Source organism: Rhododendron vialii, chromosome 5a (genome assembly GCF_030253575.1).
Source record: "Rhododendron vialii isolate Sample 1 chromosome 5a, ASM3025357v1".
Classification (NCBI taxonomy): Eukaryota; Viridiplantae; Streptophyta; class Magnoliopsida; order Ericales; family Ericaceae; genus Rhododendron; species Rhododendron vialii.
The window spans coordinates 13,048,933-13,074,224 of record NC_080561.1 but is presented as its reverse complement, the minus strand read 5'-3'; the positions used below and the strand labels follow the sequence as shown (position 1 = coordinate 13,074,224).

Genomic DNA, 25,292 nt, shown 5'->3' with positions numbered 1-25,292 from the left:
CTGGATGAGTGTATCTATATGGTGCAACCAGATGGATTCATAGCAAAAGGTCAGGAGCACATGTTGTGCAAGCTTAAGAAGTCTATTTATGGGCTTAAGCAGGCATCTAAATCTTGGAACATTCATTTTGATCAAGCAATCAAGTCTTTTGGTTTTGATCAATGTCCGGATGAGTCATGTGTGTACAAGAAGCGCAACGGAAAAGTTGTAGTGTTTTTAGTACTATATGTCGATGATATTCTGCTTATCGGAAACGATGTGGGAGTGTTATCTTCAGTGAAAGTGTGGTTATCCGGCTAATTCGAAATGAAGGACTTGGGAGAAGCTGGTCACATCCTAGGGATTAAGCTTATACGAGATCGCAAGAATAGGATGTTGGGCTTATCACAAGCTACTTATATCGATGTCATTTTAGCCCGTTTTAGCATGCAAGATTCCAAGAAAGGGTTCCTCCCTTTTAGACATGGAATCAATCTATCCAAGGATCAGTGTCCTAAAACACCTGAAGAGATGGAGAAAATGAAGGCAGTTCCTTATGCCTCGGCAGTAGGAAGCCTTATGTATGCTATGTTGTGTACTAGACCTGATATTTGCTTTGCCGTTGGCATGGTTAGCAAATTTCAGTCTAATCCAGGGCAAGAACATTGGACTGCAGTGAAACATATACTCAAGTATCTGAAAAGAACTAGAGATCATATGTTGGTGTTCCAGTCAGATAGTCTGGTACCTCATGGGTACGCAGACTCAGACTTCATGTCAGATAGGGATTCCAGAAAGTCTACCTCAGGATATGTGTTTATCTTGGGAGGTGGAGCTATAAGTTGGAGGAGTATCAAACAATCTTGCATTGCTGATTCTACCATGGAGGCAGAGTATGTGGCAGCTTCTGAAGCAGCCAAGGAGGCTGTTTGGCTTAGAAACTTTTTGTTGGATCTGGAAGTGGTCCCTTCAGTGCAATCAGCCATTACACTCTATTGTGACAATAGCGGTGCAGTTGCTAATTCGAAGGAGCCAAGGACTCACAAGAAGGCCAAACACATTGAGCGTAAGTATCATCTGATTCGAGAGATCGTACAGAGAGGTGATGTTGCTGTGACCAAGATTGCATCAGCGAATAACCTGGCAGATCCTTTTACGAAGAGTTTACCAGCTAAGACTTTTGATAGTCACGTAGAAGGAATGGGAGTGAGATGCATGGCAGTATGGTTTTGAGTCTTAGTGGGAGTTTGTTAGGAGATTATGTAAAAGTTATGTTTTTATATGATGGATTAATATTTAATTATTAATCAGTTTTATCCATTTTTGATGAGAATCTTTTATGGGCAATATTTGCATGATACTTTTGTATGTTGTGCATGTGTGTCTTTTATTCTACATAGTAGATAATCCAGTGTGTAGAGTACGGCTTACACACAGAAGATTGGATCATCGATTCTTGTGGAATATAAGTTATGGTTCACAGTCTTAGATGGAATTTGACACACCATCGGTAGGACTGTAGCACAATATTTTAGTAGGTTTTTCTTGACTACAGGGAATGGTGTTAATTCCAACTCATTGTGCTAGTATACTTTGTGTGTATTGAACGGGACCGTATTGAGGTAATTGTCTTTATACTAACTTTATAAGACAATTGGAATCTCATGGTTATTATGAATGCTTATGCTCTTAATTCAAAGATAATTATTAGAAGTATATATTTAATGTTGTTGACTTTGATTCATTAAAGAGTGAGATCTTTGTACGGTCAATAGTCTCGGTGAATTGGGTAGCAACATTATGTATATGACAACTATTAATTATTAATGGAATCCACGTCCCGATAGGGATTGATGATACCCCTTGAGTAAGCTTATAAGTTTCGATTATGTCAAACCCTGCAGGTGGATATTTGTATCCGACATATCGAATAAGTTAAGCGGATAGTCTCAAGTTAAGATGTTGATTAAGTGGGAGATTGTTAGTAATTTATTTTAATCAACGGGTATCTGTAATCTTAACGTGGGGAGATTAATGAGTATTTAATATCATGGAGCTCGTAATATAATTGAGATAAGGACGGGAGTGCAATTATAATTCTGTAGTGGGGTGAATTATAATTAGTGAAATAAGAAATAGAATCCTGGTGGGATTAAGTTTTCTTATTTACACTGGGAGCCCAGACTTATTACTCCTTAGGTCCCTATCGTAGCCCTATATATACACGTTATGCTCTCTAGGTCAGGATGATGTTTTTCTATTATTCAGTAAATAGAGGCAGGCTTAGAGAGAGCAAACAGATCACGAAAGAGTCCACACTTGGTTCGTGCTCTAGACGTGCAGGGAATACGATAGAAGATCGTAAGGTACGGTCGAGCAGTATTCGTGGTTTATAGCAAGACGTGCTATAACAAGTTCAACCAGCGTTCGTGTCGCAGGGAGTTGAGGTAGAACCCTAATTCCGCTTTATAGGGTTTTACAATTTTTGTTGTCTAATCTGTACGCGTCATTACTGGGTCTTGGGGATTCGGTTTCCCAACAGTTACTACATTGTACATGATATTGTTTTGTTTTTGGGTCGTCAATTGCAACACTTGTCGCGCTCGAGATTTTACCCTCCTATTCGGTGGGCCTTTTATCTAGGGTAGTGAGATAGGGTCAAACGAGAGGAAGGAAGTGATATGATTATTGTGAATGCGATGTAGTTTTGAAGAAGAGCTTTGTGTTCTAGTATATAATAAGGGTTTCGGAAAATGTTGTGCCTCGATTTATACTGGTGGTTGCCTACCCACTTTTTAGGAAAAAGAGGCAATGCTTTCAAAATCATGACTTTTAAATGTGATGATTGTGAACTTTGAGTTTGGTAGCTGTGACTCGGACTGTTATAAAAAAATGGAGTCGCCACCTAACACGGAGTACGACGAAGGCTTTAGTTTTTGCTCTCTGTGACGTATAGAATATGAGCTTTTCAAAACTGGACTAAAAATTAGGTTGACTGGACTAGACTAGATAATAGGTTGCGTCGATCGGAGCTAGGTCAAATAGCTACGGAGTACATTCAAAGTAACGTACGTGTGTCCCAAGGTGAGCATATCCTCCAAGTCAAAAAAAAAAAAAAAAATCAGCTATAATTAAAACTTGGAGGCAGGGCTTGCAATGTACATTGAAAGTAACTTAGCTACATTGAAATTAACGTACGTGTGCCCCAAGGTAGTCTCTCAAAATCAAACTCCAAACGGTGCCAACTGTCATTTCTGCTAAAAAAAAGAAATGCTAATTGCAAAGAAAGTGGGCAAAGAATTGATCCTTAAAGTGTACATGAACGGCTCAGATGCACTGCACAGTGAATCTGAGCCGTTCATGTACACTTTAAGGGTCAATTCTTTGCCTATTTTCTTTGTCCCTAGCACTCCTCCTAAAAAAATGGGTCAAAAGTCGAAGCAAGGAAAGCAATCTCCACTTAGCCAAAAACCTACAATCCCAAGGGAACCGGGCCGGGGGGGGGGGGGGGGGGCTGCTGGGCCCACTCCGGTCTCGCTCCGATGATCGGAATCGTTCACTTTGTAGAGTTCGGCGAGTAGAACAATTATGAAAAAAATCAGCTTAATTGGATATCATTAAGTACCTGATCGGAGCCCATATAACTCTCGGTCCATGGGTTGCAGTGGATTTGATCCAGTGTTTCGGATCCATTCTTTTTAAGATAAAAAAGTTCCGATCAGGCACTTAATGATATCCAATTAAGCTAATTTTTTTAACAGTTGTTCTACTCGACGAGTTCTACAAAGCGAACGATTCCGATCATCGGAACGAGACCGGAGTGAACCCCGAAAATGGGCCCAGCAGCACGCTGCTATACCCGTAGGGACAGCCCCCCCCCCCCCCCCCCCCCCCCCCCCCCGGGCAGATCTTCCCCCCAACTACTCAACATAGTTGCAAAAGATTCTACCCAAGGGAAAACATTAGCTATGGGGTAACGTCACAAAATCATACAGAGTTCCACCAAAACAATGCAACCCCATTGGCAAATCACCACTTCCCCAGCTCATTGCCAACGGTACCGACGCTACGCGGACACTTTTAACATTCCCTTGCATCCTGGGTTCTATATTTGGCGCGGGAGACGTGGGTTCGGTTCTAGTTCTTTGAAGCATATTGTAGGGTACTCCCATGGTTTAATATTTGGTAGAGGTAGAGGCAGAGGGTATGTACCACCATTCCAGTTAGATCTATGGGGGAGTAGTGTTTATAGCTGGTTGGGTAGAGGTTGGAATATTCCACGGTGGGATACAAGTGTTCCGTTTGAACATGGTGCTATATCTTCATCACCTATACATGACAAAACTTCTACAGTGATGGTTTTAATAGGTACTCCTTCCGACCTTAATAAAAGTCCATGTTACTACTACCCTTGCCTAGCGAACTACTTTTCAGGGGTGTTGTTTTTGTCAAGTCTTTTTTGTGTGGGAAATTAATTAGTTTAATTTATCTTGTATTCCTTGCCTAATGAGAAAATGAGTCAAAATCCACAGGATCACACCAATGGGACTTGATATAGTTACAGAGAAAGGAAACAATTTGTAAATAGAAATAAAAAAAACTGTAGTTTTTTTTTTTTTTGAAATCAGGCAATTCATTCATTTATACCTGAAGGCAAAATTACATCGCAATATACAGGAATGCACCAATCTCCCTAATTCGAGACACGAGTTACTGCATAAAGCACACTAGGCTACGGACTCAAGGACACCCTGCAAAAGCAGCCGGCACAAGTGTCAGCATAAGAATCCCGTCCGGGACTAGGCAAGCGACACCAAATGGAATCCCAGCACAAACCATTAGACAATAAGCACAGATATAATCGTAACAACAACAAATACAAGCGAGAAGGAAATATCTGCTCCCAAGGCCGAGGCAGCACCGGGGAAGATCTCCGGCGGGCCAAAACGTGCCCACGGCAACCGAAGAACAAACATATCCAACCGCCAGATCTGTTGTTGACCAGCAACCAAAACAGGGAGAAACACAGCCGACCAAACAGTACTGGTACTGTTGTTGGAAAACCCTAACACAACCACCACCTACCACCGCTGCCGTTGCCGGAAAGAACCCCAGAACACAACCACCACTGATGCCGCACCACTGAAGCTCTCTACTCCGGCCAGACCACCAAAACCCTAACTAAAATTATTCGTCCACCATCAAACACCCACCGGATCTAGGCACTAGATCGGTACAAACCGGATTGGGGAGACCCAGCCGGTAGAAACCGAGCCAAATGGCCGGAAAAATAGAAAAAAGCCAAAAAAAAACAAAAAACCCCTAACCCCAAACCGTCGTTATTACCTTCACCGACGGCCACAAAACTCCGGAATCTGGGAAGACAAGGTGGAGCCGTGATGAACCAGCCCACAAGTCACCAGCCGGAGGTCGGAACACCCGAAACAAGGTCACCACGAACACAGCAACTCATGCTCTCAAACAGGTGAGAAGATACACCGACGGAGAAAATAGAGGAGGAGGAGGGGAAATGGAGGATATCCAAAAGGGCATTCTGGATTTCTCCCGAAAGTAGCCGGGACATTGAAGAATATCCAGAAGGGCATTCTGGAAATTGGTCTGATTCTATGTCGGTTTTTTCCATTTGAAGAACGAAACGATTTCAATGAATCAATCATTCATTGTTTTCGCTGTTGAATTTCTGTTTAGTTGATCAATTGGTTAGAATATGGCACTCGAGCGAAACTAGATTTTGCAAAATCATGGTGTATATTTTTTACTTTCATGTTTCACTAGATTTCATGAATCTAAAAATAAACAAGCGCGAAATTGAAAGAAAAAAAGAAGTCTGATATAGATAAAAATGAAGTTTTGTGGGTTTTTTTTCATTAAACACTTTATCTTCATCTCTTATAAATTGTATGTACTGAACAGGAATGAATCATCCGGCTTTCGTGTTCTATCGGCTAAAAGGAAGTGAATATGTTTGGATCAAGCAAAATTCCACCTTTGTTGACCCCCACTCTACAAACAACCAACTCATACAATTCACCTAGGCCATTGGATTCAAAGGAAAGTTTTATGCATTGAGTCTGCAAGGAACTCTTGCAGTGATGGAGGAAATTGATTTTTGAATCACAGGTTTAAGCAAAAGCAGGGCTGTTCCAAGCGTCCCTTCGATGCGTTTCAAGGAATATTTGGTGGAATCCAATGGAGAAATCTTGTTGGTTTTCCTAATTGTGTCTAGGAAATCTATTTGTAGTGTGGACAATGCGGAGGTTTATCGGCTTCGGTTCGATACACTCTCATGGGTGAAGATGGAGAGGATAGGGGACAATACATTGTTTGCGGGGAGTACTAGGGCTACAAACGATCAGAGCGGCTCGATTAGAACTTGTTCAAACTCGACTTGGTTGATAAACGAATGAGCTCGAGCTAAAATTTCGAGCTCGTTAAACAAACGAGCCGAGCTCAAGCTGTCAAAAGCTCGGCTCAATTGAGCTCGCAAGCCAAGACTTAAATATATACAATATAGATATATGTAGTATATATGCATTATTTTAAATGATTTTGAAATTAATTACTTATATTACTACTACTACGGTAATATCTTCTTTTTTTCTGAAGATGGGGACGAGTTTACCACATGCATCTGCTATGTGGCAGATCATTGGAGCTGTCTTGTCCAACAGGGGATTGATACTGAAGGGTAATATTTAAAGCAAAAGGAACAGGTGGTGAAGGCATGGTTTGTCAATGTGAGACAAAGGAAAAGCCACCAAGTAAAAGGCAAAGGATTCTTCTGGCAGTCCCACATCGAAGGATTTGAAAAACTTCCATGGAGAGAACACTACTTCCATTGCCATCTGGGGTCCTCCCGCGTGGGACCCGAGCCAACTCGAGCTGCACTCGGGCTAAAGCTATAGCGGCGAGCCGAGCTCGAGCCAAATTTTGGTTGCTCGATTTGAGCTCAAGCTGAGTATATATATTGCGAGCCAAGCTCGAGCTCTCGAAAACTCGGCTCGATTGCAATCCTAGCGGGGACTAATTGTTGTTTGTCAGTCAATGCAAGTGAAGTTGGGTGCATAAGAAATTGCATATATTCAAGTTGTCAAACAGTTGAGGGGTGGTGGGTATATGATATGGGAGAGAGGGGAAGTATCTCACCTAGTTGGAATAGTACAGATTCCAGAGCAAAATCGCCAGTGCGGGATGAGCCAGGGGAGGAACAATATTGTTCTCTTTGGTTTTTGAAAAGAATTTTTCAAAAAATTCCCCTAGATTTCCCCTACTTTTAATATTTCTCTCTCTATCTCTCTCCACTTATTATCCCTACTATTTTTCAAAAAAAATTTCAAAACACAAACCAAACACAGAAAAAAGATATGTTTTTGTAACTCTTATTTTTTTGGTGATTTGTGTCATTTGCTCTATCAATTTATCACTCTTTGGATTTGTGTGAAAACTTAGACGAGATGTGGTTTGGGAGCCATTTATTTTTTTATTCTGATTTATATTGTAGATTTTTGGATTAGGTGAGAATTTGTCAAAGTGCTGGAAAATAATGTGCAAAATAAGTTTTACGAGAAAGTTAGTTCGTTGTATTCCAAATCCAAAAAGATCCTCTAGAGGTGGTCTTTAGATTGTGCATTCTATTTTATAATGCATGCAGACAGAATACATTTCAAATTTTGCCCCCAAACATCCATAGAAAATGAAAAATGAAAAAGGGAACAACAGGGCGACCAAGCACCCCATTCTTGGATATTCATTTGTCATGTCAAGTATTTTAAGATAGTAGCGTCAACCATTGGCAAAAGCATTGTCCGAAACAATTCTGCTTCCAAATTTGGGTCTTGAATAAGGCCGCTCGGCCTAATTCGTTTTGGGGTCTTAAAATCTCTGGGTACAATATCTAATAAATTTTCTCTATCTATCTCTTTATACTCATTACTCTCAAAAAGCTCCTTCAAAATCCAAATTGAATAGGGACGCCCTTTAGAAGTGGAAGTCGTGGTTAAAGATATTCAACGAGAAACAACACGATTTAGTAGCTGTGATTTCCAGTTTGCCCATAGATCGGCAAATGGAGTTGCTCATACTTTGACAAAGTCGGGGTTGCGAGGTTATGTCGTTTGTACTTTTTTGGCTTGGCCAAAAGAAGTTTTGTTAATTTAAAGCGAAAATACAACGAGAAAAAAGAATCAACAACCTATGCTAAGCCCAAAAAGAGAACACATTGTCTCCACCAAAGCTAAGCCAACTATGTTGACAATATGCCAGCCGAGAACACCAAACCTCCAAAACACCAAAACAAGGAAAAGATTAATCCCGTCGACACGCTTAACCCTGCCGAGTTAAAAAATTAGGAGTATGAAAGATTAATTAACCCGTTGATTTTGGAAGCGAGTGGTTAATTAGTCGGTGAGGAAAGAGAAAAGCAACATGCAAAAGATTGTTTAAAATACATGGTCCCAGGCTGCCCAATCTGACCCATGCGCATCCATACCAATGAAAGAAATACTTGTGGGCATATGGGGGCCACGACCTCCCGAGTTGTTTCGGATTTTTTTTCTTCAAATTTTAATATCAATAGTAGTTTTTGTTTTATTTGTTAAGAATTATGTTAAGGAAATAGAATTCCATATTGTTTGGGAGTGGAATGGGTGATCACTTAATAACATTTAGGACCTCTCCATTCATTGCCAATTGATTTTGAGATGGATATAAAGTTTTCACATGGTATTAGAGCAGGGTCTATTCCACCCCATATTTTATAAAATTCACAATCCACACCCCGCGATGACAGACCAGCGAAAATGCTGCACGATGATAGGACCCAAAAAGTGGTCACACGTGACAGACCTTAGGACCCAAAAAGACCTTAGGACCCAAAAAGTTGGCCACACGTGACAGACCTCATACGCGGCTGCACGTGAGGGGGGATGTTAAGGAAATGAATCCCACATTGCTTAGGAGTGGAATGTGTGATCACTTAATAACATCTGAGACCTCTCCACTCATTGCCAATTGGTTTTGAAATGGATATAAAGTTTCCACATGGAATGGGTGATCACTTAATAACATATGGGATCTCTTCACTCATTGCCAATTGGTTTTGAGATGGATATAAAGTTTCCACATGGTATCAAAGCGGGGCTCGTTCCACCTCACATTTTATAAAATTCACAATCCACACTCTGCGATGACAGACGAGCAAAAAGGCTGCACGATGATAGGACCCAAAAGTGGCCACACGTGAAAGACCTCAAAAGCGGCTGCACGTGAGAGGGGATGTTAAGATATAAAGTCTCACATTGCTTGGGAGTGGAATGGGTGATCACTTAATAACATTTGGGACCTCTCCACTCATTGCCAATTGGTTTTGAGATGGATATAAAGTTTCTACATAGTATCAGAATGGGGCCCGTTCCACCCCACATTTTAAAAATTAACAATCCACACCCCACGATGACAGACCAGCAAAAAGACTGCACGATGATAGGACTCAAAAGTGGTCATACGTGACAGACCTCAAACACGGCTGCACGTGAGGGGGATGTTAAGTAAATAGAATCCCACATTGATTGGGAGTGGAATGGGTGATCACTTAATAATATCTAGGACTTCTCCACTCATTGCCAATTGATTTTGAGATGGATATAAAGTTTCCACAAATTATATTTTGTATTGGGTGTTATTTAGATATTTAAATGCTTAAGAATGTATTCGTTTTGGGTTCCAAAATCCAATTTCTCTCTCTGCTCATGGTCTCTCATAAATTTTTTCTTCAATTATTAATCTCATTTTTCTTTGTATCTTTCTCTACTGATTATCCAATAAACCTCCCTCAAAATCTAAACCAAACAAACCAGAGTATTAGATTTCTGAATTTTAAAATTTCAAAATCTTGTTATTCATAGTCCGATCCCGCATTTACGAAATCCTGATTCCATCTCCGCATACCACCCATCCAAAGTAATGGATAATCAACCAACGTTATGACAGTGCATTTCCACTTAAAACAATATCTATCCGTACATTGTTCATCAAGTCAAGTCTTACATATTGAAAAAGGATATGGAGATATAGAACGATAGAGGGATGAGACAAAAAATATCAGAGATAAAATAGAGCTAAGATTATTGAATTTGAATTCACAAATGATCTATGCAATATATTGGTTTTGGCAAGAATATGGCACATGTGTCACTTCAAAATTTTAATAACAAATCCAACCAAGTTGTGTCACTTGTTGTTATGAGGCCCATCATCACTAACACTTCTTTTTTTTTTAACACGGAAAGATATGAGAGTAATTTTATTTATCACATCTGCTAAACAATTGCTGACTAAAGAGAGATATGAAGATTCTCTTAAACATATATTCAACTCAAACTCTCGATGTGACAGTCATTCCAAATCCAGGGCCCAAAAACGTTCCCCGCATACAGGCCCAAGAGCCTCACTAGCACTAAACACTCCAATTTCTTGGGATAAATAGGTTTTCATCCGACTTGTCATTCTTTTTTGTAGTACTCCAAATAAGAAGTATTCTGAAAGGTTGAGATGTGAAAAGAGAAAAACCAATTCCGAAAGGCCAAGGGCCAAGGCACATTGCCCTAAACGACTCCCGTCCTATTGGCTACGCATTTGTTCATCCTCCGAAAGATGCCGTCAAACCTTCTTGAGATCATCATCTCCAAATGGGTATTTTAATGCATTCTTTCCGCATTTACACTACTTTGTTGTCATATTTTAATATTAATCTGCTCTAGGGTAGTAGGGTTTCATCTTGATCTGGTAATTTTATATTGTTGCAACTATGTCTCTCATTGCCCTAATTTTGTATTTTATTTGACGAAGTACAAGATGTCCTATAATTTTGCAAGTTTGCGGTTCTTACTGAATCCTTTGTTAGGTTTAATTTTTCAGAGTAAATGCCCTTTTGAGTGGCGATATTGGACAATGTGATGACAATCTCATCAGTTTCTAATGAAATTGGGTAAAAGAAAGTGCTATCAGAGAAACATTTTTCCAATTCAATTTGGTGATTTTTTGCACGAGTGTCCGCAATGGATGTAGCCGACCCCAATTGATTGGACACAAGCCAGTTTTCCAAGCCGTAACCGTAATCTCTAACAATTAAGTGTATCCCATTTCAAAACCAAAAATAAGAATAAAAATTGTATCCTTCTATAACTGGTAATAAACCGGCAGATTAAGTTGGACGTTACTGAATAAGACTGAGAATCAAGTATGAAAAGTATTAGTGCTCTGCTAGTTGTGTTGACTTTTAGAGTATTAGCTTTACTTTAATGTTCATATTGTAATGCTAAGTTTGTCCTTTTAGAGTTGAATCTATGCCAGATTTTTAGTAAGCATGTTGAGCAATTATGAAGTTATAATGTTCGAGGATAGAGTCAAGTCTCTCCCAATATTGATCTGTTTTTTAAAACCTTTTCAAGTGAGTTACAAACTTAAGCGGTTACGCAATTGTGTACTACTATGGTACCAACAACCAACCATGGATTAGGACCGTAGGTACATGGGTTCAGCCCCGCCATTTGCCATGCCCACAGCTTCTTGGCCACCTTGGAAAGGTTCATGTGTCAGCCTCATGAGATGGCATGCGGGCCATCAGCTCAATGGTCACTCTCCCTTGGGAGCAGCATTGCCAAGACCTTGCGAACAATCTGCAATGCCCTCGGAACTAAGGAATCTCCAAAGACACTCTCAACTTGCTCCCTTGCTCTCACATCCTCAATGCTTGATCCCATGTGTTGTATCCAGCGATAAGCTCATTCTCCAAGAGCTTCATTGCCTCAATACCTAGACCAGGAGTAGGGGATTGTCGGATTTAGTTCAAGGGTTTGTATGAGTGTCCTCCCAGACCCTACATTGAGAGAAGGACCTCATACTAGTCAGAGAGGGAAACAATGACCAAAGGACAACGCCTTGGAGACCAAGTCATACCTAGCATTATATGAGTTCTTATGTGGTTACTGTCTGCTGACTCTACAAACTTGGGAAATCTTGGTATTTTGAATAGTTCTTCAGAAAATTTGAGCGATGCATTCTTCTTTGTTTTTGCACTTGGCAGACTTCTCTGATGTTGCTCATGAAAAAGTTGATCGTTTGAAGGGAAACTTTTCTGGATAAATAGGATGCAAATAAACTACTGGAGATACAGTTGATAAATCGTGATAACAGAATTGAGGAACTATTCCAAAGTTACACAAGTTGGTGGGGGGTTCGTATCTCGCACATGTGAGAGTACTTAATGCTGAATGGCTCTTCCCGCTGTGTCACACACTGGTAAATAATAATTTGTGTCACTTTTGGCACAAGTTGTTGAGGGATATATACTACCATCTCTGCAGTGGTTTGCTTGCTAAGGCAGTTGTAATCTGCTATAATTTACAGGAGATGTCACTGAACCAAGTGTTGAAATCGTACAATGTTGTATTGTAATTTCTGAGAGAATATTACCGTAAGTTTGTTGCATTTTCTGGCGTTTCATAGTTCTGCGGTTGGCATAGCTGCAGATCTCTAGGTCCATCTAACTCATATCCAGTGCTAAAACCATGTGGTTGCATGGAACTTCTTTTGTGGCTATTGATGTCGTTTTCTCCATAAACCTGTATCACACACCTCTAAAGCTTAGCATGGAACAACTTTGCCATTACCTAAATTTGTAGGTGAAATAAGGTATGCAACTTTATTCTATACCTTCTTTTGCAATTCTGCATTTTCTTTTTGCAGCACATTAACCTCCTTATACAATTTCGTACTTTCTTGATGAATAATAACTCCCTGCAGTGGAACCAATTGAATTTAGCTACTCTAACATTAAAGCAGGCACCTACACAGACTGCAACCGTGGTGGCCAAATTTTGAAATGACCTGGCGGTTTAATTCTTGTATTTCATCAGTTAAAAGTTGGTCCTGCAGAAATAGAAAACCGTAAGACGGGCAATATATGTACTACGTATTGTGTAACAATAACGTTACCGGTGATAATTTCTTGCGTACCTTCTTGGTCCGGATACCCTTCAAGCTCGTTTCCAATTGGCTTTCTAGATTTTCCAGATCTTTGACACTCAAACCATTAAGTTCTTCACCCTTTAGTTGTCTGAAATTGTTATTACAGTTGAACTGTTGGTAAATATATTGGATTTTGTATGTGCATCCATGGTTACGCGGCATGTTTTTTATTTATGATGCACAAACATCACTATATGCTCTCCTGCATCATCTTTTCACTGGCTTGTGCAAACAGGGTCAAATAGGAATCAACCCTATTCAACCACTAACTAATGTTCTTACTTTGTAGTCCATTACTCATGAATGGCGATTCTTTAAATGCTTATTGTACTTTATTTGTTTGCTCAAGCAACTGTAGTCTTCTTTTGACACCAAGTGTTGTCTTCTTCTTTAAATGTGGTGCCGAGTGCTGACAAGGACACACGACATGACACGGACAAGTCACAACGCTCCCACGTGGAACTTTTAAAAAATTTGAGGACACGACACATTGGGGATACTTTAAAAAATATGTTCTATAGCCTTATATACCCACAACTACTTGTGTGCAAGGCTGCAAGCTATTGAAGGTGAATAAATATGAAAAAGTGAAGGCTCTAAGTTTATTTAAAGTAACATATATGTCTTTGTTTGGAATATCATTTCTTTATTTACTCCGGCAAAAATCATTTCATTGTTATAGTTAGTAAACCATCATCTATGATACCAAAGGCTAGAGTTCCCTAAGCTTTAGTAGAGCCCTTTAATTTTTTAACACTCTCAACATGTCCTTTGGATGTCCATAGAGGGTCCCTTGAGTTTCCACAGCGAGCTTTTGAGTGTCCCCGGAGTGTAAGTTGAGAAACATTTGGACTTTTTTGATATGAGTGCCGTGTCCGGAGAGTGCCGGTGTCCTATAAGTGTCAGAAACCTGGTAACATCCGACTAATTGTCCATGCTTCATAGGGTAGTACACCACAATATTTTTTATTTTTTTTTTGATTGGCAGTATACCACATGCTATTGAACAAGGTATGCTATATTAGCCTTATATAGCATATTACCTGAATGAAGTAAGCTACCTCAAAATGTGAGACTGATTTTCAACTCTATCTAGACTTGCATTTTTACAGTGTTCCGAAGTTATTCTTATGCTCATAATAACTATTTAAATCACTATTTACCAGAAAAAAAACATTTAAATCACATCTCTATGGGCGTCTCCTTTTTTTTTAGTTTAGCTATTTATGCGTTATAGCTCCTTCCTTCGTAATTTTTCATGGTTGGTATATATCTTTGTGTGAGGAAATAGTATGGACATAAATAGGAAAATTTGATCTAGTTAAAAGATTTGTTCTCTGGTTTGGAACAGTAGGGTATCTGGGAATATTTTTAAAAGGTATGCAACTGCTGTATTATCGTCGCTAGGAAACTATCTGCCGGGCCCTTTCCCCTCCCAATAGCCTTTAAGCTCTTTTCATTCTAATCCCCTCATAGATTCTGCCTGTTCTGAAGTTGTCCTAGTTGATGTTCTATTTAAGCGCACTTTGATAGTGACATATTGGAAGACCAACTTTTTGTAAGTCTAGTAAATTTTCACCAATTTTCTTAATTGTAGGGTCATTGATAAACATTGTGTGCATGACTCGATATCTAGTGATTTTTCCTACTCATTAGAAGCAAGACATAGAAAAAGGTAATACCTTTGGCTTTCTTCCAAGTATTTCAGCTCTTGCCTTAAGGTTTCTGCTTCCCTTTGCCAAAACTATCAATATCAAAAAATCAAAATCTTTATCCATGCATCTATTGAGGATATCCCATAGATTGTAAGTCAAAGGAAACAGGCAGCATGTAGAGTCCTTCTCATAGATTGAAAGCTAATAGACAATGCATAATTCCCATTGTTGAATATAAGGAGATAAAAATGGAGAAGTTACATAACAGGAGGTCTTAGGTTACATAAACTTTATATTGGGGTTTGAAACTTCTAGATGCTATAATTCATATGCAATATAATGCTTAATTTTTCTAGTTGTGCAAGTGTTATTTGGATCCTAATGCTCTAGATTGACTAGCATGTCATGTTTGCTACCATGATTGTGGTTTGTCTAAAATCTCATGTGGAGAGACCAAAATATACATGTGGGCGAATGTTAGGAAATAAGTTCTGGTTTTGGCTGCTCTTAAACATCTATCGCGAGTTTTAATCACCAATCAAATAGAGGCTCATACTGTTTATGTTGTATGTGTACTCCTAGACTTGAGAACGTCATGGTTCCATGTGTCTAATGCTATGCTTCAACAACAGAATCTGATTTTGATGTGTTCTAGCCGCAAGTTGTGGATATGTAGTGATTAGGCCCAGTAAGACATGCGTGACGATGTGTGCATTTTCAATAAAGGCTCTCTCTCTCTCTCTCTCTCTCTCTCTCTCTCTCTCTCTCTCAAGTAAAGAAGTGAAATTTCCTAATCGATCATTTTAGGTTATAAAATTAGATATTCGTTCTCCTATATGAGATATCGTTATATTTTCATACGTTGCTGAACGAGTTACAACATTTTTTTCCTCCTCATCTAATGAACCCAAGTTCTTGAGTTCGGCTTGGAGTTGGGTTGGTGGTTCTTCTAGAAATCTTCTATATGGGGGATGTCAAGTAGCCAACTTATGGAGTGTTCTTTTTCTTTTTCGTGATGAGCAAATCATGAGTTTTGCACTAAAGGGATTGGAATCTAACTGTTTATGCACATGTAGCATGACTATAACATACTCAACTTTTGAAGTGCTGTGGTCCTAGCCATCTTTGGTCTGGAACCCACTACAACTGTGGACACAGAGTAAAGGCCTTAGAAGTTCATAGTTTTTTGGATTAAAAGCTCAAGAATAACTTTGTAGGGGTTTGCCTCAGTAATGGTCCTCAGTCCTCACATAACAATTAAATTAGTGAGGCTAAAGTCATTGACTGCTCAAAAACAAGATATAAATGGGAAGTTTCAAGGGCCAATCTAAAGAGCATTTTATACTTGTATTGTCTTATTGATGATTCCCTCTTTTTGGGTTGACATTCTTTTGTTTTTGGAGAGTTTGAACACCTTTCTGCCCTTCTGTCTCCCATACAAAAAAGGACAACAAATATCAGGAAGATTAGTCTTATAGCTTCAAGTGATTGTTAGAAGAGTTTCATTTGTGTTAACTGCAACTATCTAGATTTGGCAATAGGTACAAACTGTGTTGTGTGAGTTCCAATTTCTCTCAATAGTCAATACTATCTAATCTGTGCTATCTAGTGGATGAGATGGTGTCTTTTATCAAAGACTTTGTATCTTAAATCGATAAATACCATAACAAAGTGCGATTGAATATCATGTAATATGCTGGAAAATTTGCAGGGTAATGTATGAGTTGGTCATTGAAGAATACCTTGGCTTCTGAAGTTGGACTCATCAGCTGGTAATCCTCTTGCTCTTTGTCGTATCGTTCGACTATCGATCTCATGCTGATAAGGTAAATGCAAAACGTCAGCCGCGCATTTTGCCATTGCGAGTTCATAATGCAAAGAACTTCATCTAAAACGGACAGAAAGACGCCAAACTGCTTTTTTAATTGCTTACTTTGGATTACTCGGAAATGAAACAGTACACTCTCCATAATTGTGTGTGTATGGTTTGCATCCTTTAAATTCTCTAGAAACTTTTAACATTTGGACATGAGTTCCTAACTTGTGCATAGAAATTCTTAACTTAGCATGTAAAAACATGAACCTTGAATGGTAAAATTGAGAATTCTTGAAACGCCTTGGAATGCTTACTTTTCTGTGATTAGGGTAGGACATTAATTCATGACATCAAGAATTCAAAACTTTTGTATACATGTTCATAGCTTTGCATGTAAATACATAACATCAACTTTGTATCCTTAACTGTTTTCCACCTAAATATCTTGTTGACAGTTCTACAATAGGCATAAGCCGCATAACTCTGGACTGAACCCACTTTCTAGTTGTCTCAAGATCGTACAAGATTACAAGTTCTCATTATGATGGTAAAAGAAGTTAGAACTAGACTTGGTTTGACGAAAACTTTTTACATTATTCTAGGGAAATTCTCACCACCTACAAGTGTAGCCTATCCTATCTTGTACAAGGATATATACCAGATTGGACTACCGGATCATGCAATATGCATCCCTACTAGGCAGCTAAGCTGTGCAAACTGTTTCCAACTGTGAACATTAATAAATTGTACGAAACTTTCAATTAGATAAACCTTAAAGCTGGATTGTTTTCTCTTTTATCAGAATGGGCATATGATTGACTACAATCTTTCAAAAGGTTCACAGAAAGGAATTAGTTGAGTGGCACTAAATCTTAGAACTTAACGGTAGATGGTAGTCCAGTGCAAGGAAAGTTTTGGATTTGTATCCACAATATGTGAAATATTGATTTCCTGTTAACTAGAAAACAATCGTAGAAAAATCTATAGAAAACAATTCAGTACCACAGACCAGTATTGGAGCACAACATAAAACTATGACAATACAGCCTTCCAAGAGAGGGACAAAGATCTGACCTAGTGCTTGCAAATTCATATAGCCTCCCGGTACTAGAGAAGACAATCACTCCGACTTCGGCATCACAAAGAATTGATAGTTCCTTGGCCTTCTTGAGCAATCCATTTCTGCGCTTCGAGAAAGTCACTTGCCTGCTTGTTGTGTCGTCAATTCTTTTGATCACAATTTTTCCTCTTCCCATCTCTTATTGAATGCTCTTAGGGTTTCGTCAACGTTTTTTCCTGCTAGATCCAGACATACAGCTTAAAGAGGTCAAAAACGAATTATATTCCTTACTCTGGAACAATCACTTGGAAATGGACCGTATTGAACTAATAATGAGCCAGAGGGAGAAATTACTGGTTTTTGACGAATGATGGCGAATGTTATTGGCTTCTGATGTATTTCTTGCTTTATAAGAATGCCAACAAGCTGGAGAGAGAGAGAGAGAGAGAGAGAGAGAGAGAGATGCTAATTGCTAACAACTGACATAATGATTACAGGTGAAGTTCACCTAAGTAACTTAGAAGCAGATGTCAGATGAGGGTAGGAAGTGTATCCTCCATTCATGAAAGCGAGTGAGGTAAGCTAACCTCGGACTCTTGGAAATAGGGAATGGACGGGTGACTTTATTATTGTATTATTTTATGTACTATCACTGCTTTAATGACCATGTTGATCCTGTGGTTCAGTGACATAATTGAGAACAGACACCCAGGCGTTTGATTAATTTGTTGTAGCTGTTGTCTATTGGTACCTTTGGAGAGCTTGTGCAAAAAAAACAAATGAACTTTTTTTTTTCTATCTGGTATTATATTTTTCTATCTAAATCTAGACTGTATTATGAAAATTTTCTTTCTAGAGTTTTGGATTGCTCTTTGGTCTTTAGACTTGGGCTAGAAGGTTTTTGAGAAATTAATGAGGATTTAAATTTAAGGGAAGAAGTTTTGGTATGGTTATGACTTTATTCACTGACTGCATTGTGAGAAGAAGTCAAGGTTTACTGATCTCAAGTCTGAATAGTGCATGAATAAACGCATATAAATGTGACCTTTTTATTTGGACTGCTTGTTTGTGAATGCAAAGTTGCAAACTCCTTTTGGTGAAAGCATGCCCCGAAATGGTTCTGAACCTAGAAGAGTTTGCTTGCTTTTTTCACCACTTATATACTCTTTATGTTTCTTTTCCTGTACCCTAAACAACCTGGGATCATAACAACTTTGTTTAAGAAATGAGTCGATTTGATGTATCCATGAATTTAACTGTTTCTATGGCCACATCAGCTAGATGAAGATACTAGGTGAATTCATTATATACAGCTTGAATTCGTTCTGTCTTTCATACACTCTTTTTTTGTTGGTAAATTACCCATTTTATAGAGAAAACAAACCTCTAATACACAAGGCAGAACTTACAGAAAATGGACTGCCCTGATAAACTGAAGAAGACAGCAACAAGCAACCTAGCCTAAGCCAACCGATGGCACAGCACCATGAAGCAAACCATGACAGAAACTGAAATGAACAGAAAAGAAAAACTGCATTAGGACCTGAAGACCCTAGGACATAACTTCCAATCTCTAGCCAGCAATCGATTCCCATCTGTGGACTTGATAACTCTCCAAGAGCCAAGGCATGCTCTAACTTCATGTCTCTCTTGAAAGTGCAAAGAATGTTGGAAGCACAGTAAACTTTAGAATGGGAAGCTTTAGAGTGCATGAGAATGATGTATAGTTGAGACATGCTGAACTTAGTCTCTTTTGGCTATGCAAAAATCAGTATGTTTTCCCCCTCATGAGGATGCATTTTTCTTATTGTAATCAATTTTCCCCCCTGATAATCGGGTGTCTAGCTAGCTTACAAGCACCTTGACTTATCTCGCAGCCTTGAAGTTAAGGATCGAGCAAATATCCGGTTGTCCAAAGAGTTTTTTATTAGTGGTGGAAGTCAAACTTGCGAGCTCGGGATTTCTATAGAATGAGAAGCTTTACACCATTCTTACTTCACAATTTAAAATGGAGTTAAGAGAGAGTGCATGACAATGATATAAAATTGAGATATACTGAACTTATTTACCTTTTAGCTATGCAAATATCTGTATGTTTTTTCCTCTTATGATGATACAATTTATTGGATATGATCAATTTCCTTCATGACGGGGTGTCCGGTCAGCTTATACGCACCTCGGCTAATCCCTGGGTCTTGATTTAACTAACGGGCAAACTGGTGTGAGTCGAACGGGGATTTCTTAATATTGACATTATCACATCTTTATTTGATTTCTTTCAGGTCCCTCGCGTCTCTTGATCAGAGGTTCGTACTCCCTGAGTTCTTCCCAACGGAAAGCTGTTGTGCTTTAGAAAATTGTGATGCAACTGCTTCAAAGTGGTAAATCAACACACTTTACTATGCATTGATTTATAGCTTTACTTGGTGGCTTTGCTGGATATTACTAGTTTATAGAGGGTCACTTGGCGCAACAGAAGTTATAGTAATATTTCATTCATTTATGGAGTGCTTTCAGTCCAACCAAAGTTAGTTTGCGTTGAGTTCAGTGTCTGTCATTTTCATAGCCTCAATGACAGATTTCATGCTGTTCTGAGGCAGGCTTATTTGAGTCCACCATCTCCTCGTATCCATAATTTAGGGTGGATATACGATTGTACGTACATTTATGCCATCTTGTGTTCTTTAGTTTACATTTTCTGTTGAAGTGAGGAATAAACTTTAGCCATAGGAGTTTATGACTTCAGTTGAACTTAATAAAACGTAGATTTTGATAGAACCATCCTTCAAGATGTCCGAGTCACGAGTTCAAGGAAGTCTTAAATTCATCCGTCCCTGTTAGAAACAGAAGGAACAACGAGCTGATTATGCCTACCTATCTAGTTGTATTTATTTGTGGAATCACATATGTTAAATGTATGCGCATTTGGTGGAAGGGGAATTTAAGGAAGGGAAAGCTGCACCCACACGGGTTAGACCCAAAACCAAGCATCACATCTGGTAAGAGAGTGTCATTCACCGTGCCAACCCCATGAATCTTTATACATCTAGATATACTTTACGAGTTCCAGTGCACATAAGTGTATGTGTCTATGGGGTCAATATTCTCAGTCTCAGAGTACTATATGGAGCTGTTCACGTTGTGCTTATAGCAACAAATTTAGTCGGTGAGGCATGACTTTTGTTAGGTGAGGGGGAGACAAGGGGTGACCACGTTGTGTGTGTGGCGATTTTTTATTTGCTTGGAGCACGCCACATTGTAGATGGTACTTCAGGAATTACAAGTACTCCCTAAGAGTGACTCAGCCTTGGAGGGCTTCTTTGACACATTAAAAATTGTCTCAATGGCTGAATTTGCTCTATAAAAGCTGGCAAATAACCCCACTACCCCATCTTTTGTTTGTTTTGATAATCCCCCTTGCCTCATCAATAGTTCCAGGGGACAAGTCTTACCCCTCTGATTGCAAAGAAAGAAAGCATTAACAACTGGAGCCATTGATTCTGTCTCATTAAATATTCAAATTGGGTAAGTTTACCTAATATTTGTGTGTTCACTGCGGAAACATCCAAATCAAAATTCTGAAAGATTTAATGTTGGAATTTGAGCTTTTGATTATTCTATTATGGATTAACAAAACAGGGAAAATCAAAGGGGTTATTTAAAGTTGTGTTCACACTGGAGACTTATTATATTTGAGTTCTTAAATTTCCTACTTTTTCGTCCTAAAAAAAGAAAAGAAAAAATGGTACTGTTTTGTCTGTACGAGGTTTGTGGGTATGATTAATTAAATTTGTGTTCATAGTAGGTGAGCTGGAATTTGAGTTGTAAAAGCCAATAATTGTACGGATGTTGAAGCTTAAGTTTAGGAGATGCCTTCTTTGAGCCATGGTGGCCCCGTCACTGATCCCATCTTAATAACTAGCGGGTGTGGAAGGGTTGCAAACGAGCCGAGCCGAGTCGAGCTTTACAATGTTCAAGCTTGTTTATTAAGTTTTTAACGAGTCGAGCTTATCCTAATATCCTATACTTAACGAGTCGAGCTCGAGCCGAGCAGGCATTGGCTTGACTCGAGCTCGAGCTTGTTCACGAGCCTCAACAGACCAACGAAAAATGTATATATATCCTTGCATAGGCCTAATACAATCAAAAATATTTTGATTGTGAAGGTATATATCTTTCATTTTCCTATGGAGCGGGGGTGTATTGATATGCGTGTGCTCTCGCCTCCCTTCGTTGATTGGAAAGTGAAAACGGAAACAACAAATTATGAAATAACAATAAAAATCCTATACTTAAGTATATATACCCCGGCTCACGAGTTGACTCGAGCCGAGCTTATCCTAGCTCGAGCTCGGCTCATTTATAAAATGAGCTAAAAAAATCGGCTCGAGGTTGTTCGTTTAACTTCCTAGCCGAGCTTGAAAGAGCCACTACTGAGCCGAGCTGCGAGAGCGGCTTGGTTCGTTTGCAGCCCTAGGTGTGGTGTTGTAGAAGCATTGGAGAGCCCATTCGGAGCCCAACTCTCTGTGGGCCAGAGTCGTTAGGTGCAGATATAGGTCCAGCCCTAGAGCCCACTCGAAAACTTCTCCCATTTGGAGAAATATGTTCAAAGGGCTTGATCTTTTCCAGAAAGGCATTTATTAAGTGTTCATTAAGAGTGTTTGTACTACCATGGTGGGACGAGTGGCTTACCAATGGGCCTTTAATTTTGAGGAATTTAGTGGAGGGGCCGCTTTCTAGTCAGGAAGCTAACCTCATGGTCCGTGATTGCTGGGTGAATAACGATTGGGACCTGTTCAAGAAATTCTGGCTACCCCCATCCACTGGAGAGATTTTTCAGTGCCGAGCGGATATATTCTACGTGGTACCCATTCGGCGAATCCGAGCCGTCTGATACACTTTTGGACGGCTCGGATTGAAATCCTCTCTCTCCTCACCCCAACACTCTCTCTCTCCTTTTTCTCTCTCCAAATCTGAGCCGTTCAAATACGGAATGGACCGCTCGGATGCGCGAGCGGGCACCACGTTGTACCCGCTCGGCACTGAATTTTTTTTCCATCCAATGGTATGGGTCTGACGCTGATACTTGGGCTTGGTACAGTAATGCGGGGGGTCTTCTCTAATAAGTCAGTCTATTCTCTTATCGATTGTCACACCAGCACTCCCCCTTTTGACAGATTGGACTTGGGTTTGGAAGATTAAAGCTCACCCACTTGTCATTTTCTTTATATAGTAGCTTGCTATTCAAAAAGGAATTTACACCAAACTTTTTCTTGCGATTCGTAAATTTCTAATAATGATCTCTGTCCAGCAGGTTGTCCTAACCAAGAGTCTGTTACCCGTGTTCTTCGGGATTTTACTGTTGCCAAACATTTGTAGAATGGTGCTGGGATTCCTCCTACTGTTGGTAACTCCTTCTCGATCCCTTTGGAGTCTTGGGTCTGTGTTAACTGTAGGTCTAAGGTCTTGCATCCGTATGGTGTTCCTTGGTGTGTCCTGTTCTCGATTGTCCTTAGGTCTGTTTGGTTTACCAAAAACCGTCGTATTTTTTATGGTCCTAACACTCCACCTACTGATATCATGGTCACCACCAGAAATTCTATTAATATAGCCTTTGAATGGTTTCTTGCTTGTGATGGTGGTCCTACAAACCGTGGCAAACAGACTCTTTTAGTGGGATGCGCCCCTCCCTGTTGGGACAGTTCAAACTTAACACTGATGGTGCGTTCAAACCAAACTTGAGATCAGGTGTGGCGGGTGGTCTCATTCGAGACGGTAATGGTGATTGGCAGGGGCGGAGCCAGGATTTGGATAAGTGGGTGACACTATCATTTATTCATACAAGTATATAAATAAACATGCTTGTGAATCAATTTTTATATCAATACAGCTCACTATAATCTGTAAAGAAACATGCAATAAAAATATCAAACTTGTGGGAAGAAACATTATTGTCCAAATGTGATATATTCGTCTCCAATTAGTGAAAAAAATACAAACTATGTGAGAATTTTTAATAGAAATACTAAACTTGCAAAAAAAAAATTAATGTCCAAATGTGTTACGTTCCTTTCAAATTATAGAAAAATACAAACCATGAGGAAATTTATGCAAAAAAAAACATGCAATCAAAATACTGAACTTGTGGAAAAAAAACTTAATGTCCAGATGTGTTAAATTCCTCTCCATGAGGGGAAAAAATACGAACCATGTGGGAATTTATGCAAAAACTTAAAATGAGATAGAAAGAGAGCTGAAAGGGTTTTTAAAAAGAGTGAGAGAGAGAGGAGGACGGGGGGAGGCAGAGACAACTCAGTCTTGAAAAGTAAAAATTCAAAATGCTGCCACCGTGTTTTGAACTCTGTCCAACAACATCCTAAGCCGCAAGATTGAACCACTCGACTACAGTGAGCATTGTGTGAAAATCTTGTATTTTTTAACTTAAAGCTTCTGAGTAATTTTTTTTTTCCCAGTATTTTTGGAATGGGGGTGGCACGTGCAACCTCTCCCCATGCTAGCTCCGCCCCCGGTGATTGGATTGTGGGTTTTCAAAGGAGAATTGGGCTCTTCTTCTAGTACCATTGTGGAGTGCTGGGGCACTTTGTGATGGTTTACAACTAGCTTTGGAGCGTAACTTACAGGCATTTTTGTGGAGACCGATGCTATGACTTCAGTGAGTCTCCTCGATGAGAAAGGATTGGGTGAGTGAAGTAACATTCTTGATGATTGCATGTTTCTCTTGGATCGACTTAAAGGAGTACGCTAGATTTATCCGAAAGCAAATAACAGAACAACTACTGGGAGAGCCTTTCCTCTGTTTATGTGTTTAAATAAAAAATATATTGAAAGCCGAAAAGCTCGGTAACTATACTATGCACAGAGTGCTTGTGCTGTTGTAAAACTTCCTTGTAGTAATACTAGTAGTATTATTATTTTTCTTTATGTTCCGAACTGTCTTGAACAGTTTTTGTTAGACAATGCTAGGGGAGTTATGTTCCCCAGGACTATTTTTTAAGTTTGGTATGTATTCCAGTTTAATCAACAAAAAAAGGAGGATTGTCCTTGCAATTCATAGTCTTGGACTGTAGGGTACACTTTCGTCATTGATCCTATCTTCATAACTTGAGCTGTTCAATTTTCCGAGTTTGGGTGCTTAGCCTAATACCAGAGGGTACAAGACTTTTTTCTCTTTTTTATCTCTGTCCCACCAGATGTGGCCATCTTCTTCTACTCCCTGACGGAAGGGCGTTTTGATTATCCATCAAATTGATCGGATAATGGTAACTTAACTTTTGCCTTGAATTTTTGTCCTGGCAGTGAACACAGTGACCCCTCATTTTATAAGATAAAAGTTGTTCGACCAGGAAGAAAACGATGTGTGATTAATTAGATTCTTGTTGCGTGATCGTCTGAGAGATTCCTAAAAAGATCACTATAATGATGGGTATTTAGATTGTTGTCACGCTATGGGAACTGGAACCCAATGTTTGTATACAATGAAGAAACCTGAAGGAAATGCACTTTTTTCAATATGCAATGATATTCTTAAAGTCTCTTTCTCGCGAAGAAAAAAAAGAGGAAAGGATTAGAGCTTCTCACCTCTTTCTTTTCTTTTTTGAGACTTGGTTAGAATAAACAAGTAACAAGATTTGTAGTTTCCTTTTCTTTTCTCACCTCCCAAAGGGACAGTTTAAAAAGACTAAGACACGGAAACTGAACAGAAGAAAGTGTCAGG

General features: G+C 39.3%; 1 protein-coding gene across 1 annotated transcript; it reads right to left on the bottom strand.

Moving 5' to 3' along the window:
- Window positions 1-12,094: 12,094 nt before the first annotated feature.
- On the bottom strand, window positions 12,095-18,020 carry LOC131326887 (MADS-box transcription factor 23-like). Its single transcript, XM_058359794.1, has 9 exons — window positions 17,912-18,020; window positions 17,572-17,796; window positions 16,424-16,499; window positions 14,709-14,770; window positions 13,015-13,114; window positions 12,886-12,927; window positions 12,712-12,795; window positions 12,472-12,620; window positions 12,095-12,389 (listed from the first exon to the last, which is right to left on the bottom strand). Exons 2-9 carry the CDS (start codon window positions 17,751-17,753, stop codon window positions 12,374-12,376), a joined length of 711 nt encoding a protein of 236 aa, XP_058215777.1. The 5' UTR covers window positions 17,754-17,796; window positions 17,912-18,020; the 3' UTR covers window positions 12,095-12,373.
- Window positions 18,021-25,292: the final 7,272 nt, after the last annotated feature.

Bases quoted from the DNA above. Each gene is read 5' to 3' on its own strand.
- LOC131326887 (XM_058359794.1), bottom strand. From the start codon at position 17,753: ATGGGAAGAGGAAAAATTGTGATCAAAAGAATTGACGACACAACAAGC. The intron at 13,115-14,708 runs GTATTACCTTTT...TAACAATTTCAG, and splicing joins TACTTGGAAGAAAGCCAAAG to ACAACTAAAGGGTGAAGAAC. The intron at 12,796-12,885 runs GTCATTTCAAAA...GTTCCACTGCAG, and splicing joins TACAAGAATTAAACCGCCAG to GGAGTTATTATTCATCAAGA.